We start from the raw sequence: 18,198 nt of genomic DNA, 5'->3' as shown, positions 1-18,198 counted from the left end.
GCAAAGGACCAGGAGCTAAGCCCACACTATGTGCCCAGTGCATGTTGGCGTGGGCAGTAGCGTAGCTAGCAGGGGGGAAGAGGGGGCGGTTGCCTCGGGCCCCGTGCTCAGAGGGGCCCACCTGTAGCTTCAGCTACTCTTAACTCTGCAGGAGTAGAGCAGGGTAGTAAATCGGCATTTGCTGGAGGGGGTGGGGTGACGCGAGGGCACAGAGCTCAGGCTGCAGTGAGAACAAGAGCAAATGAAAAAAGTGCTGAAAGGTGAATCAGCGGTCAGCAGAGGGCTGCTGTGGAAGGCTCCTTCAATCACAATGCAGATTGCTCTAAGGCCCTGTGCGCACTTACCGGATTTTGCCGCGGATTTTCCGCGGATTTGCTGCATGTTTCGCTGCAGAAAATGTTCATAACATCTCTGCAGTGAATCACCAGCAAATCCTATGGAGAAAAAAAATCCTGTGCGCAATGGGCGGAATTTGACAGCTGCATGTTTTGCTGCGGGAATCCCGCACAAAAACAAGTGCATGTCACTTCTTTTCCGCACATCGCTGCGGGATTTCACTCCATTGACTCCAATGTTAATCATGAAATCCCGCAGGGAATAACGCAGGCAGCAAATTCTGTGCGGTTCACTGCGTTTTCCTGCGTTATTCCCTGCGGTATTTCGCGGTTTACCTCCGGTAATGTACATCGCTTGTTTGCAGGGAAGTGATGTCATTACAGGAAGAGGAAGCAAAGCAGAGAGTAAACACACACAGATCACACACATCACAGACACACACACGACACAGACACATAGAACACACATAGAAAGAAAACGGAAATATAGAAAACAAAGAACGTGGGCTCCGCTGCATATTTACCGTCCAGCCGAGGTAAGCACACAGCGGCGGCCGGTATTCTCAGGCTGGGGAGGGAGAGGGGCAGGGTTAATGTCCCCCGCCTCACTCCCCCTCCGGCAGCCGAGAATATCAGCCGCAGCTGCCCCGGCACTGTCGCATGCATTATGCGGCAGCACCGGCGTGTCCCCGGCTCTTCTTGCCGCCGTGTAGCAGTGGCAGCAAGGTAATACAAGGGGTTAATCATGGTGGGGGACCACCGCCATTAACTCCAGGCTTGATCATGGCAGCGTCTATGTGACAGCTGACATGATCAACCCTTAAGTAAAGTGAAAAAAACACAGACACCGAAAAATCCTTTATTTTAAATAAAACAAACAAGCCTCGTTCACCATTTTATTAACCCCTCCCGCACCAAAGCTCCGGCGTAATCCACCGCTCCGGCGTAATCCACAGGTCCTGCGCTGCTTACATCCAGCCGCGACTGTCACAGACACAGCGCTGAATGAAAGCAGCAGACAGCAGAGGTAATTACCGGTCATTTCCCACGGCCGTTAATGTGAACTCACTGCCGACCGTGGGAAATGCAGCGATCTGTCCTCTATCTATCTATCCCTCTATCTATCTATCTATCTATCTATCTATCCCTCTATCTATCTATCTATCTATCTATCTATCTATCTATCCCTCTATCTATCTATCCCTCTATCTACTATCTCAGAATTAAATGACTTTTTTTTTTTTTCAATGTGCTTTATTGCATTGAAAGCAATAAAGCACATCCCAACCCGCACGCGGCAAAACCGCGAATAATACCGCGGTAAAACCGCAGCAAACCGCATGCGGTTTTCGGGTGCGGTTTCCCGCGGTTTTTTACCACGGGTGCGGTAATCTTTGAGAGCATGCGGAATTTTCTCAAGAAAATTCCATTTCCCAGTGCGCACATAGCCTAACACAGGAATCTGACAGGAGTATGAAAACAACGCAGAGGAGGATGAAGCTCTGCATGTACACTCACCATCTGCGGACCAGTGAGCTGTGCGGCTGCCAGATAGAAGATGAGGATGGCAGCTCTGCACACACACACTGCAGGCTGTGCTGCTGGTGAGTGGAGGGCAGGAGACTCAGGACAGCACTTCTCAGGGGTGGGGGAGGGGAGGGCAGGACACTCATCCCTTCTCTGGGAGGTGATTGTTTCATGTGAACACTGGAGAACTTCTGTCCTGTTCCTTACTTCATATCTGTGATAGAATCCCCCTCCCTGTGCAGTGTAAAGGGCTTCAGGGTCCCAAAAGTCAGGAATAGGGTGACACCCCCCCCCCACCTGTGTCTGCACCTAATGGAGGGGGAGTTCAGGGATATGCAGGTCTGTGACACTGCCCTGCCACACTGCACAATTACTTCAGCCCGCCATACTGCCCTGCCACTGTACACTGACACTGCTGCATGGTGCTCCTGTCCTGCCACTGTACACTGACACCTGCTGCACGGTGCTTCTGCTCTGCCACTGTACACTGACACTGCTGCACGGTGCTCCTGCTCTGCCACTGTACACTGACACCTGCTGCACGGTGCTCCTGTCCTGCCACTGTACACTGACACCTGCTGCACGGTGCTCCTGTCCTGCCACTGTACACTGACACCTGCTGCACGGTGCTCCTGTCCTGCCACTGTACACTGACACCTGCTGCACGGTGCTCCTGTCCTGCCACTGTACACTGACACCTGCTGCACGGTGCTCCTGTCCTGCCACTGTACACTGACACCTGCTGCACGGTGCTCCTGTCCTGCCACTGTACACTGACACCTGCTGCACGGTGCTCCTGTCCTACCACTGTACACTGACACCTGCTGCACGGTGCTCCTGCCTGCCACTGTACACTGACACCTGCTGCACAGTGCTCCTGTCCTGCCACTGTACACTGACACTGCTGCACGGTGCTCCTGTCCTGCCACTGTACACTGACACTGCTGCATGGTGCTCCTGTCCTGCCACTGTACACTGACACTGCTGCACGGTGCTCCTGTCCTGCCACTGTACACTGACACCTGCTGCACGGTGCTCCTGCCACTGTACACTGACGCCTGCTGCACGGTGCTCCTGTCACTGTACACTGACGCCTGCTGCACGGTGCTCCTGCCCTGCCACTGACGCCTGCTGCACGGTGCTCCTGCCCTGCCACTGACGCCTGCTGCACGGTGCTCCTGCCCTGCCACTATACACCTGCTGCACGGTGCTCCTGCTCTGCCACTGTACTGAACTGTAACCATAGAACAATGCCACCAGTCATAGTGACCCCATGACAACCTTAAGGCCCTGTGCACACACTGCGGATTTTGTTGCAGAAAAAGTGCAGTTTTTGTTCAGAACCTTTCTGCAGTCTTTCCCCAGCAAAATCTATGGGAAAACCAAAATGCTGTGCGCTCACTGCATTTTTCTTCCTATAGGTTTTGCTGCAGATTTTCTGCAGCAAAAAGCAGCAGCATGTCACTTCTTTTCCGCAGGTGCCTGCGTTTTTGCCATAGATGATAGACCAACCCACGGAAAAACCGCATGCAGGTGCCGTGTATGTTTTTGACGCTGGTGCGGATTTTGCCAAAGGGTGCAGATTTTTCTTAAGAAAAGCAAATTTCCCAGTGCGCACAGAACCTAAAGGAGTTTTTTCACTTAATCTTCGTCCAAGAGTGCACTTCAGTGTAAAAAAAAAAAAAATACAAACAGTATTGTCCTCACCATCTCTGGGTCTACTGCCAGTCTCTGCCGCTGCTGTCTGGCATTGACCATTTCACTGATCACAATGACAGTGCAGCAGCCAATCAGTGAGCGCTACAGCTCTGCCAGTGTAAACTGAACGCCCCACTCAGAGCTGCTGAGCTCACTGATTGGCTGCTGCACTGTCATCGTGATGTCAGTGAAATGGTCAATGCCAGACTCGTCAATTGTTTCCGAGTCTATACCTCACATGTAAATTTACCCTTGCAGGTGTTATTAGACCTCATCATGTGGATGGTGGTCTGTATGGGGGACACTACAGCAGGGCATGCAATGATTGTGCAGCGCAATAAGTGGGAACAAGATTAGACATTACATAGATCCTCACTGTACAGACCCGGCTCGGCCTCATTCTGATGTCTGGTTTTCTCATACGAGTTTTATCCGTGTTTCTCACAGATACCGTAGACACTCACAGGTAGGGGTTCTATGGGGCTGATCACAGATAGAGCCCGTACCTATGAGAGTCTATGGGGCTGATCACAGGTCCGTGTGTATTTGAAGACTTAGTGGGTCACACAAAAACAGAGGCTTGTTGGATTCTGATCCAAATAATGCAAGTTTATGGATCCATGAAGAAATTGGAAGCTCTCAGATGCCACCTATCTGCTGTCTGTTTTTTTTTCTCTAGACTATTTGATAGGAGAAACCTCCTTACGATTTTTTTTATTGGAGAAAAACTGATGAAACTCTGACATAACAAAAATTGTCACTGACCGAACTGATATCAGTTAACACATGGACTGTTATTTGTGTATGTGAAGAATCACTGCCGTGTGAATGAGCCCCTCATTAGGCCGGGTTCACACCAGTGTATTTTCGGCTGAGTGCTGTATGTGATAAAGCAGACATTTTACTGACCGCACACGGAGCCATGTTATTCAGTGGGGTCCTGCAGAGGAGCATTTTTGTTCTTCACTGACCAAATCTGCATGTAAAAAAAAATCCCAGCATGCAATTGTTTCTTCTGTGTGTGAGGTCAGACTCGCCCATTCATGTCGAAGGCCGGGGTCAGAGGGGCGTAGAGCATGGGATGCGGTATCCTGATGAGGCTCTGGCTCTTCCGATGACACTCTGCTCTGGCTCTGCCGATGACACTCGGCTCTGGCTCTGCCGATGACACTCGGCTCTGGCTCTGCCGATGACACTCGGCTCTGGCTCTGCCGATGACACTCGGCTCTGGCTCTGCCGATGACACTCGGCTCTGGCTCTGCCGATGACACTCGGCTCTGGCTCTGCCGATGACACTCGGCTCTGGCTCTGCCGATGACACTCGGCTCTGGCTCTGCCGATGACACTCGGCTCTGGCTCTGCCGATGACACTCGGCTCTGCCGCCATTATTTTCCTCAGTCTGTTTAGAACTGAAGAAAATCTTGCAGATTAGAGCTGCAATATGGACTTGATTTTCTCATTGCTTCCATCCAATTTACACCCTAATGTAAGCGAGCCCTAAGGGTATGTGCGCACTAGGCGGTTTTTTTTCATGCTGCGTTTTTATGTGCGTTTTTGTCTCAAACGCACCCGTGGCTAAAAAACGTGACAAACGCATGCTTTTTTACCACGATTTGGTGCGTTTTTTGCTGCGTTTTTGCTCACTGCGTTTTTAATCAGTGCACAATGCCATTAAAGATTGTTGATGGAAAAAAAAAAAGGTCTGATGTCATTTCCTTCTTCAAAATGTTCATTGTATGCAGGAGAGCAGACAGCTGCAGAACTAGTGTATGCAGGAGAGCAGACAGCAGCTGCAGAACTACAAGGCTCAGCATCCTCCATCCAGGACTGTATGCAGGAGTTTTTTGCCCCAAAAGAAAAAAAAATGACATGGGCTTCGCTATATTTTTGTATGCTAGCCAGGTACAGCAGGCAGGTACAGGCTGCCCCCAATCCCCAGCTGCCAATTTGTACCCGGCTGGGAATCAAAAATATAGGGAAGCCCTTTTTTTTTTATTTATTTCATGAATTTCAAGAAATAATTAAAAAAACAAATGACATAGGCTTCGCCCAATTTTTGAGTCCAGCCAGGTACAACTAGGCAGCTGGGGATTGGAATCCGCAGTGCAGAGTGCCCAAGCTTTCTGGGCACCCCCCCTGCGAATTACAGTCCGCAGCCACCCCAGAAAATGGCGCTTTCATAGAAGCGCCATCTTCTGGCGCTGTATCCAACTCTTCCAGCTACCCTGGTGACTGTGGCTCGCTGGGTAATAATGGAGTTAGGGCTAGCTGTATATTATCAGCTGGCCCTAAGCCTGAAATTGATGGTGTCACGCCAATATTAGACATGGCCACCATGAATTTCTAGTAATGATAAAAAAAAAAAAAACACAACACACAGAAAAATATTTTTATAAAAATAAAACACAACACAATTAGTGACTCCATCCTTATTGAAATAAAGAACCCCCCTCCGCAGTAATCCTGGGTCAAGGGTCCCGCGCCGTCCAATCCGGATCCAATATCATCTGATCGGTTTGCTGGAAGGCAAAGCGATCAGATGATGTGTCAGGTTAAAGGACGTGAATCACATGACACATCAGCTGATTGTATAAAAGCCGATTATACAATCAGATGATGCATCATTGCAAAAAAAAATAAATAAATAAATACTCACGTCTGTGCTGATTACCGGCAGCTCCTGGAGCGATCGGATGAGAGTCTGATCCTGTCCCATCGCTGCAGGAGCTGCCGGTAATCAGCTGATGAAGTCCCCTGACGGCAGGATCAGCTGATAGCCGGCCGGGCGCGAAAAAGCCGGCGACACCGCGATAATTACGATCAGCTGATGCGTCAGGTGACTGCATCAGGTGATCCACCGCCAGGTCCTGCAAGCTTCGTACGTGCCCCGGGGAGACTGCACACAGCCAGAGCGGCGGTACCGGGACAGGAGCGGGCATGGCACCGGGACCCTGCAGACAGGTGAGTATGACATATTTTTTTTTTCTACTGTTCACTTTTGTTTTCGCCGCTGCCTCCACCTCCCGCCCAGACATGGCGCCGCACTGAGCTGACATGGCACCGGGCGGGTTGTGGACGCAGCGGTGACGGTACCGGGAGGATTCACGCTTCTGTGTTTACCAACAGAAGGAATCCTCTTCCTGTACACGTCACTTTACTGCCCACCCCTTGCGTTTATATCTGCGTTTTTAGGCATAGAAACGCGGCTATATGCGTTTTTTTTCATTGCGTTGTTGAACATCTCATTGAACTCAATGGGTGAAAAACGCAGTGAAAAACGCAGAAATAATTGACATGCTGCATTTTTGTCGTCACCACAAAAACGCAGCTACAAAAAAACGCTGTGTACGGACAGCACTTCTGAAAACCCATAGACATTGCTGGGGAAGCAATGTCACTGCGTTTTCAGCACAAAAACGCGGTGAAAAACGCCGCTAAAAATGCAGCAAAAACGCCTAGTGCGCACAAGGCCTTAAGGCTGTGTAGAAAAAGGGAATCCCATACAGAACATCCTTATAGCATGTTGAATTTTACAGATTCACTGCAACTCTTTAAGTGGCCTTGTAAATTATTATATCAGTGTTGGTCTTTGTGTAGAGATTTATTGTCAACAGCGCAGTTATTTGCTGAGGGTACTCCATACCCATAATTAGGGTGTGGCAACGTAGTTGTAATCCGGATTACTGGTTAGCGGCCCACTCAGATGTTTTGCCCCCCCCTGAACCCCTAGCTATGCCTCTGCGTGGGTTTAAAGCACTGGTGAGTAACAACATTGCTCGAATTGACTTACAAATCAATGGGTTCGGCTGACTTTATGGCCAGCATTAAACTGTAAAAGGTGCCTGGAACCAACAACTATAAAAGCTCAAAAGTGGAATGACGACACGACACGTACTCGGGCGACAGCTCTCATGTAGAGCTTTGTTCCTTGAGATTGCAGGGATGATAGGAGTCCTCACAGCGGCTGGCTTTATACATGCTGTATTTTTCTCATAAGTGAAAACCAGTCCATCTTAGGCCCCTTTCACACCAGTTTTTTACCATCTGTGACGATCCGTCAAATTTTGAAAAAAAAAAACCAGATCTGGCGACTGACGCCGCTGGATCCGTTTTTTTTTCTCATCGACTTGTCCATCTGTCGCAATCCGTCGCTAATACAACGGCCACTAACGTTTTTTGTCGAAAAAACGGACAGTGACAGATCCGTTGCCGTTTGGTAGAATGGAAGCCTATGGGAGCAGAATCCGTCGTAATCCATCAAATGAGGGAATCCGGCGACAGATTCCGTTTTTTTAACTGAGCATGCTCCAATTTATTATTTAACCCCCAACTAGTCGGATCCGTCAAACGGGTCCGTCGCATCAGTTTAGCCACAATCTGCGACTGATCCGTCGAGAAAACGGATTGGGACTGATGGCAAAAAACTGATGTGTGAAAGGGGTCTTATTTTGAGTGTGCTGGACCATGACATCTCTGAAAAGTCACCAAATTATGCACAATTTGGATTTGAGCATAGGTTTTGGCATGGTCTCACCACTTTGGATCAGCTCCACTGAAATGGGTGGAGCAGGGAAGGGTCAGTGTCTGGCCGTCCGATTCATGAAAACTACCACAGTGTTTTATACCAGAAATGCTACGCTAGTCTCTAAGGCCACCTTACACATATGTGTTTTCGGCATGTGTAACATCCATGTTCACATGCACTGGAGACACTGTCACACGAATACTCATTATAATCAGTTTATCTTCACACCTCAATGTTTTCACATGGACCATGTGTGAGACATGTCCGTTTTTTCCTGGAAGCACAGATCACACAGACCAGTACAAGTTAAAGGGAATCTGTCTCCAGATTTCTGCTCCCCCATCTGAGAGCAGCATAATGCAGAGACCGAGACCCTGATTCCAGCAATGTGTCACTTACTGAGCTATTTGCTGTCATTTTGATAAAATTAATGTTTTCGCTGCTGCAGAACTAGCAATTATACAGAGCTCATGAATATGCTGGACTACCTGGCAGCACGGAAAGTAGTCCTGTAAACATAATCCGCTGTGTGTGACAGCGAGAGAGCAACAATCCTGAATGTGCAGGGAGCAGGAGCCGGCGTCTGACAGCCTGCGGTAAGCTGTAACCAAGGTAAACATCGGGTAACCAAGGTGGTTACCCGATATTTACCTTCGTTACCAGCCTCCGCCGTTCTCGCTGCCAGTCCCGGCTCCCAGCTCTCTGCGCATGTGGCTGCAGTACACATCGGGTAATTAACCCGATGTGTACTGTAGCTAGGAGAGCAGGGAGCCAGCGCTCAGTGTGTGCGGCTCCCTGCTCTCTGCACATGTTGCAGCACAGCGACGCATGTTATGATCGCTGCTTCGGCTGCTGTGTTTGACAGCTAAGCAGCGATCATAACAGCGACTTACAAGGTCGCTGTTACGTCACAGAAAATGGTGACGTAACAGCAAAGTCGCTGTCGCTTAGTGTGAACCCAGCTTAAGCAGCCCAGTAAGTGACACATCGCTGGAATCAGGGTCTCTGCCCCTACATTATGCAGCTCTCAGATTAGGTGGCAAAAACCTGGTGACAGATTCCCTTTAACCCCTTCACGACTGAGGACGTAACGGTAAGGCGGGCTTCACATCAGCAGTATTCAGCCGCAATGCCGGATCCATCACAAATGTGATACAGTTCAATACAGTTAAATGGAATCACGGCAAGATAAGGTCACATGCAGCCGCATGTGACCTTATCTTGCCACAATTCCATTTAACTGTATTGAACTGTACTGCATTTGTGACTGATCCGGCATTGCGGCAGAATACCGCTGATTGGAAGCCCGCCTAAGTCATGTAGGGGTGATCACCACCTGCTGCTGCTGCAGTTAGCCGGTGGTGATCCCCGCACGTCTGTTGATTTGTACAGCATACATGTGTGCCTCACTGGCACAAGTGGATCCGTGATCCAGCCACGCCTGTTAACTCCAAAATGTGACAGCGCGACTTAAAGTGCTGCACTTTCCCTGTCGCCATCGGAGGCCCCATGACGCGATCATGGGGAGCCGATGGTTGTCATAGTAGCACAGGGTTATGTGATAACTCCTATCGCTATCCTGACATAGTTCCTGTAACAGCTGGTAAAGCAGCAGCTGTAACAAGAATGGAGCATTTCTCCTGATCAAAGCGATGCTGCTCTGATCAGGAGAAATAAATGAGCGATCAGACTGCTGATCCTTATAGTCCCCAAGGGGGACAAGTAAAGTAAAATAAAAAAAGTTTAAAAAAAATAGAAAAATCTAAACGTTCAAAGCACTGCCCATTGGAAATTAAAGGGTTAAAAAATTTAAAAATATACACACGTTTGGTATCGCCGCATTCAGAAATGCCCGATCTATCAAAACATAAAATCAGTTAATCTGATCGGTAAATGGCGTAGCTGCAAAAAAAATCCAAACTCCAAAATCACGATTTTTAGTTGACACAAAATGCAATAACAGTCCATCAAATCGTAGCATGTGCACAAAAATGGTACCATTAAAAACGTCTGCTCGAGACACAAAAAATAAGCTATCACTGAGCTGCATATCTTGAAAAGTAAGAATTCTACGAGTCGCAGAAAATGGTGCAAAAAGTGCGCCACTTTATTTGGACAAACTTGTAAAAAAAAATGTAACCCTTTTATATAAATGTAAACCTATACATGATTGCTGTCTACAAACTCGTATTGACTTGAGATATCACAATGACAGATTAGTTTTACCATATATTGAACACTGTGAATAAAATATCCCAAAAATAATTGTGCAATCGCACTGTTTCCGATTTTTCCACACTTGGAATATTTTTGCTTTCCAGTACACCATATCGTAAAACTTATGGGTTCATTTAAAAGTACAACTTGTCCCGCCAAAAACAAACCCTGATTTGGCAAGATTGATGGAAAGATTATGTTACGGCTCTCAGAAAAAAAGGGAGCGAAAAAATGGAAAATCGCCCGGTCATAATGGGGTTAATGGGTTCGTGAAAAACACGTACAGCACCAGGATGACATCTGTGTCACAAGGACCAGAATCCAATGCATTCAAATATTTACTGATTTTTAAGTATTAAAGATGTGGAAAAATGATAGAGAGACAGATGGATTGTACAGATATTAACCAAATAAATTATTTAAACGAAAAAATCACATAGGGGTCCCCCCACCCCCATTTCTGGTAACCAGCTGTGACCTGACTTATCTATTCTCTGTTTGTTAATCCAACGGATCTGCCTCCTCCTGGATATCTCAGTGGACAGATATTGGGCATTTCTCCTTCATCTAGTCAAGGGTAATGGTTTTGTCTATGGCACATAAGTCTTCCATAAGCTCACATTCACAGGAAGCAAATTACAGAAACTTGTCCAGGTGGCATAGGGTGTCTGCCAAATTAAACAAAATGTTCCCTTCAATTGATGTAGGTGCCGGGAGGGCAATTTTCTCCTTATTTCTCGGTCCTCCCCTACTCTACAACCCTTCTGGGTAGATGTAAGAAGAATAATTTGGCTTGTCACTTGCCATGAAGCACAGATGGGTCTCGATCTGTTCTTCCTTCAGTTTTGTGAGACTCCTGCTTTCTCCTACAAGTACTCCCATTTAAGAGTCTTGGTGATGGCAGCTCACCCCTCCATCCCTTTTCTTTAGAAGACGAATCCATCTAGCATGCTCCCCTGATTTTCTAAGGTCAATGACTATGCACATGGAGGATTGGACGTCTTCTCTTTATAATAGACATGATGCTTTCTATAAAACTTGGTACTATTGGATGGAGTTTCAACAGTCCAAGGAATGTGGAAATCTAACTTGTGCTTATTTTAAATGAAAGGGGGCATTAACAGTGTGAGACATGTAGATCAGGAGAGCAGAATGTTAGTCATTATATGTCTCAGTCTTCTAATGCCCTCTTTCATTTAAAAGAATCTGCCTTCATAGCTTATCACAGATGTGGAAGAAGGAAACGGAGATGGCTGACATCAAACATCCAAGAGTTGATTTATTTCTTTTATATTTAGTCAGGTCTACGCGTTTCAGAGGACGCAGCCTCCTTTTTCAGGACAATTATGACAGAAAAATCAACCTTCAAGATTGATTTTTATGTCATAATTGTCCTGAAGAAGGAGGCTGCGTCCTCCGAAACACGTAGACCTGACTAAATAAAAGAGAAATAAATCAACTCTTGGATGTTTGATGTCAGAGCGGTATATCCCGGTTTCCTTCTTCCACATCTGCAATACGTCACTCCAGGGCTGCAGCAGACGCCATTTTATGCTTATGTAGGAGTTGTGACTGGCAGAACTTCTACAGGTGAGTACCTTACATGTTGTCTTGTCATATCCCACCAGAAAAGACCCTATCTTCGCTTCTTATCCACTGGATACTTCTATATTCATAGCTTATCAGTAAGATGTGTGTCCCGCCTATAAGTCTTTGCAGTTCATGTACGTGCTAAGAAAAAATGTCTATTTCCTGGGAATAAAACATCAGATTGCAGATATTAGGAATTCTTTTATTAAACTTTCTATGACCTACATGACTGTATAGACTGCTTAGGATAGTTGAGCCTACTGACAGATCCCCTTTAATTACAATGTCAGGGCCAAAAGTCTAAAAACCTGACCTATTGTAGAGCGAAGCCAGTGGGCTCTTATATATATCATTCTAACATACTGTATATAAGAGCCCAGGCCACTGTGTAGAACGTAAAAATCACTTTGTATACTGAAGCCGGCATACATGACATGTTCTACTTCATCCACACAGGCCGGCATTGAGGTCCTGCACAGGCGCACTTTGATCTGCCCTTAGCACCGCCCTTTAGGTGAGTATTATAAAGTGATTTTTACATTTTACACAGTGGCTCCTATATACATCATTCTAACATACTGTATATAACTGCCCACTGGTGGTGGCTGCAGCTTATAGACCCCAAATCTGGTGACAGGTTGCCTTTTTAAGTATTTAATATTTTTAAAACATTCCCTTCTCCATTGTTTCTTCTCCATTTACAGATGGGTGTTTGTCTGGGAGAAAGGCTACCAGGAGTTTGACACTGTGGTCAGCTCCGTAACATCTAAAGTGAAAGGAGTAGCAGCAACAAACACATCGGATCTCGGCTTCAGGATCTGGGATGTTGCTGATTACATTATACCTGCACAGGTGAGCTCTCGGCAGCATGAAACCAAAACTGCTTAGATCTGACTTCTAGAAATACCATTTTGCTTGACTTGAAAATGCCACAAAAGTGGTAGCTGTGTTTTCAGGTGAGTTCGTAAAAATAAATCCCCGTTGTGCCCTTTCCTTTTATAGCAGTTAGGTTGAACAACTACCATAAAAGATGAACTCAAAGAAATTTATTGCAAAAAATAAACTTTATTATTAAAATTTATTTAAAACAGTAGTACAGCAGAAAAAATGTGAAAAATATACCAATTAACTATGCCCCATGATACAAAAAAAATCATCAATCTGTCAGATTCAGGGTATCTGGACAGACCTGGAACACTTTGCCAAAGGAGTGCTCCAAAATTCCAGTTGAGACGTGTAAGAAGCTTGTTGATGATTATAGGAAATTATTGATTGTAGATATTTATTCCAAAGGGTGTGCAACCAAATATTGAGTTGAGGGTGCTAAGTTTTTGTTTGGACCTTTTTTGCGTTGTGTTAAATTATGTATTTTTTTTGTTGTTGTTCTAATATACACAAAGGAAATAAACGTGTATATCAAAGTATATGTTATTGCAATAATTTTCTGGGAGAAACACTGAATTTTATGGAACAATTTCAAGGGTGCCAACACTTTCGGCCATGGCAGCTCTATAAGGTTGATTGTGGACGTTTATTTTTGAAGGAAGTGATATCTTTCTAGAATACCATGTGGTTTATCTATATACTGATACCATCTAGTGACATTGCTCTCTTGACTAAATATTTACATTCTGATATATTTGCATACATTACTGATGTGTATTCTTGTGTTATGCAAACTACAGTTGTATGTAAAACAAAATGTACATTGTGCTGTGTCTCAGAGCCATGTATTTTCTGGTCCGTACTTGGTTTGCTTTTTGTTTAAGGCCCCTTTTACACTAAACAACTTACCAGCGATCCCAACAACGATACAACCTGATAGGGATCGCTGGTAAGTTGCTAGGAGGTTGCTGGTGAGAGGTCACACAGTCAGACGCTCCAGCGATCCCACCAGCAACCTGACCTGGCAGGGATCGCTGGAGCATCGCTACACGGGTTGCTGGTGAGCTGTCACCAGCAACCAGTGACCAGCCCCCAGCCAGCAGCGACGCACTGAAGTGATGCTGCGCTTGGTAACTAAGGTAAATATCGGGTAACCAACCCGATATTTACCTTGGTTACCAGCGCACGCAGCTACACGTGCAGGGAGCAGCGCACACCGTGTGTGCGGCTCCCTGCTCTCCTAGCTACAGTACACATCGGGTTAATTACCCGATGTGTGCTGTAGCTACAGGTGCAGAGAGCAGGGAGCAGCGCACACTGCTTAGCGCTGGCTCCCTGCTCTCCTAGTTACAGCACACATGGGGTTAATTACCCGATGTGTACTCTGCTACACGTGCAAGGAGCAGGAGCCGGCACTGACAGTGAGAGCGGCGGAGGCTGGTAACGAAGATAAATATCGGGTAACCAAGGACAGGGCTTCTTGGTTACCCGATGTTTACCGTGGTTACCATTGTCCGCAGAAGCCGGCTCCTGCTGCCTGCACATTTAAGTCCCCTTTACACACAGACTTTCTAGCGATCATGCTGCACAGCGGGAAACCAAGGACCAAAGAATGGTCCTGAACGATTTGTAGCGATCAGCAACTTCACAGCAGGGGCCAGGTCGCTGATGTGCTTCACACACTGCAATGTTGCTGGGGAGGTCGCTATTACGTCACAAAACCGGTGACGTTACAGTGATGTCGTTTGCGATGTTGCAGTGTGTAAAGCCACCTTTAGGCTTGGCTTACTGCCATATTATTCTTGTTTGCTGTGCGCTAGTCGCAAAAATTAAGTTTGTTTTTTGGGGGTTTTTTTGTTTGTTTTTTGTAATTTTCAAAATTTCTCATTCTTCTCATACTCCCACTAATCTGAGCTGTGGTGCGTGCTCAATTCATCCTACAGAGAAAGGTTCAGAAGACCTCTATTGTACATCCACAGCAGGGGAAATAAATATTTAACACGTCACCGATTTTAGTAAATATATTTCTAAAAGTGCTAGTGACATAAATTTATCACCAGATGTTAGTAACATCCAATCCACACAGGCAAAGCAATCAAACCATAGATGACCATGAATTTAGTGATGTATAATAATGAGAAATGACACAGGAGAAAAGTATTGAACACATTTAATCAAATTTATTTAATACTTCCTTCAAAAGCTTTTGTTGATGACCGCTTCAAGACGCCTTCTGTGTGGAGAAACTAGTCGCATGCATTGCTCAGTGGTGATTTTGGCCTATTCTTCCACACACTTCAAATCCTGAAGGTTCTGTGGGCTCCTTCTGTGAACGGAGCTTTAGTTCCTTCCATACATTTTCTATTGGATTCTTTTTATTAGATATAACTTAATTTATGGACATCTTTTGCTTGATTTCTTTCCCTGTGTGGATTGGATGGGTTGTTACTGACATCTGGTGAGAAATTAATGTCAATAGCACCTTTTTAGAAATATATTTAGTTAAAAAATTGGAAACATGTTCAATATGTATTTCTCCCGCTGTATATATCCCCAATTTCACATGGCGTTATACCACTGGTTATTTATCAGAATGTCAAAATATGGATGAATCCATCAGAATAAAAACAATCCTTTTTATTTCATATCTATCAAGATGATACATACAGTTAAAAAAGCCAAAAAGCCAATCTGTTGCGTTTTTTGTTTTTTGTTTTGCAATAGTTTTTTTTTATTAAAAGTGCCATAACTGGCTTGTTTTTATCCAAATTTATTAAATTGAGTGCAAAGGCATTTTTTTTTGGATACTGATTTGGTCATGATATGTTATCTGGGTCTTGTTGGCAATACCTACACGTCTTGGTCATAGCTAGAGGATACTTTTTTGACTCTTAATAGTATGGTCCATGGGATCTCAGGCGGTGTACTTCCATAGGAACAGTGCAAAGCACAATGTCCCTGAACCTGGAGGCTAAGCGGTTCATGCTACCTCTTTGCACTGCTGCATCCCAGTGCCTTAAAGAGGACCACCACTAGGATTTTCCTGTATAAACTAAAGCAAGTGCTATACTGGCGCTATCATGCTGATTCTATACATGCCTTTAGTTGTGAGATTGGATGTATAGTTTCTGAAATACAAGCAAGTAAAATTAGTGAAATGCACCGTTATTTGATGAAAGGTGCAACGGACTATCTAATAGGTGGATTGGGTTTTGCTAGTTATTCCCGCCCCTGTCTACCTGCCTGTCTTTTCTCCCCTGTCTCCGTTATTACAGTGGGAAAAGGAGGAAGGACAGGCAGGCAGACAGGGAAAGGAATAACTAGCAAAACCTGACCCACCTAATAGATATTCTGTAGCACCTGTCAATCAAATAACAGTGTATTTCACGAACTTTACTTGCCTTTATTTCAGAAACTATATAGCCAATCTGACAACTAAATGTATGTATAGAATCAGCATGATAGTGCCAGTATAGCACTGGCTTTAGTTTTATATTGGAAAATCTTGGTGGTTAGTCCGTTTTAATCTGAATAAGTAAAGAATTGGGGGATTTTAAGTTTTTTTGTTTGTTTTTTTTTGGCACACTATGTAAGCTTATGGGATTTTAGAGATTATACTATAAAGTGGCCAGTCACATGAAATAATGGGAATACCCTCTTTTTTTAAAACTGGAAAACGCCTTTAACTTCCCTTTTAGGAAGTTTCCAGAATTGCAAAAATTCTACTGGAATGCTATTGAAATGAATCCTAAACTTTACATACAATCTATGATTCTTTAGCTGTTCTCTCTGGTAGTTACAAGGCATAGGTATATTATGTTCACTTTTAAAGTGGATCATTTATTAGATATCACAATATGAAAAATAGTGCCGGCACACCTTTAGCATATATTTAATGCTATATGGCCAATATACAATTATATCCATACATGATGCGTTGGCACACTGCGTTTAATAAATTCTTGAACTCCAGTATTGCTCTCAGCATCAAAAACATAAGATTCTTTGTTAGCGTTTTTTGATCAAAGAGCGAAAATATTGGAGTTCATATATTCATTAAACACAGTTTTCTGACACATTGTGTGTGTGTGTGTGTGTGTAACCAGACATTTACATACGATATCTAAAAAGACAAATATGCAGCGTCAGAGTAACACTGATCGTGGGGCATGTACCCTAAGGCGGGCTTTGCACGTTGCGACATCGCAAGCCGATGCTGCGATGTCGGACGCGATAGTCCTCGCCCCCGTCGCAGGTCCGATATCGTGTGATAGCTGGCGTAGCGAAAATTATCGCTACGCCAGCTTCACATGCACTCACCTGCCCTGCGACCGTCGCTCTGGCCGGCGACCCGACTCCTTCCTAAGGGGGCAGGTCGTGCAGCGTCATAGCGACGTCACACGGCAGGCGGCCAATAGCGGCGGAGGGGCGGAGATGAGCAGGATGTAAACATCCCGCCCACCACCTTCCTTCCGCATATCCTACGGAAGCCGCAGTGACGCCGGTAGATGTTCCTCGCTCCTGCGACTTCACACACAGCGATGTGTGCTGCCGCAGGAGCGAGGAACAACATCGGACCGTCACGGCAGCGTAATTATGGATTACGCCGACGCTGCACCGATGATACAATTACGACGATTTTGCGCTCGTTAATCGTATCATCTAGGCTTTACACAGTACGATGTCGCCTGCGATGCCGGATGTGCGTCACTTTCATTTTGACTCCACCGACATCGCACCTGCGATGTCGTAGTGTGCAAAGCCCGCCTAAGAGTATTAGGATTTTGCACGCTCCTCTGCTCTTGCCATAAGCAGATCATTTGGTACTCACATGAGTGTGGATTGAGTGCTAATGTTTTTTCTTGTAACCAGACTGGAAAGCGTCATATATGCAATTACTTAATATTCTACTGGATATCTACAGCCTTTTCTGTGATTTTTCATAGAAAGGGCAGGTTAGATGCAGGTGTGTAACTATTCATAGCCTCTGGGTCTGTGGAGGGCTTCTTTCATGGATCCCCTGCCGCCTAACGGAGGCACCGCCGAAACGCGCGTCTAGACCAACACAACGCTTCTGTGCTCATACTTCTATGCTTGAACCCTTGTGCTGGCCTGCCACCTCCAGGTACAGTGTTAGACCCTGACTATATGTATGATTATTTATAGCCACCAATGACTTAGGTCTTTTTTTTTTCCACTGCCACCAATGTGGTAATAGATGTATTTATCTGGTTAGACACCTGGTGAGTACGGCCCATAGATCGTACGCTACCTCTTTTTGCAGTAGAGTTTGACTTTTTGTGCTTATATCCATCCATATTAACCTTGTACTGTATATATATACAGTGTGCCCATCCTATCTATATATTGGTGTTGTACCAGATAGGATTATTATTTAATGTATTATATCTTTGGGCTAT

General features: G+C 45.4%; 1 protein-coding gene across 1 annotated transcript in view; it reads left to right on the top strand.

The window, feature by feature from the left end:
* P2RX4 (purinergic receptor P2X 4) overlaps positions 1-18,198 on the top strand; it is a 101,718-nt gene that overhangs the window by 5,679 nt on the left and 77,841 nt on the right. Inside the window, exon 2 of the mRNA XM_075323592.1 lies at positions 12,598-12,745. Within this exon, the coding sequence (XP_075179707.1) occupies positions 12,598-12,745 (148 nt within the window). The remainder of the gene's footprint in view (positions 1-12,597; positions 12,746-18,198) is intronic.

The sequence above is a fragment of the Anomaloglossus baeobatrachus genome, chromosome 1 (genome assembly GCF_048569485.1).
Source record: "Anomaloglossus baeobatrachus isolate aAnoBae1 chromosome 1, aAnoBae1.hap1, whole genome shotgun sequence".
NCBI lineage: Eukaryota > Metazoa > Chordata > Amphibia > Anura > Aromobatidae > Anomaloglossus > Anomaloglossus baeobatrachus.
This window is presented reverse-complemented; position numbering and strand designations above follow the sequence as displayed.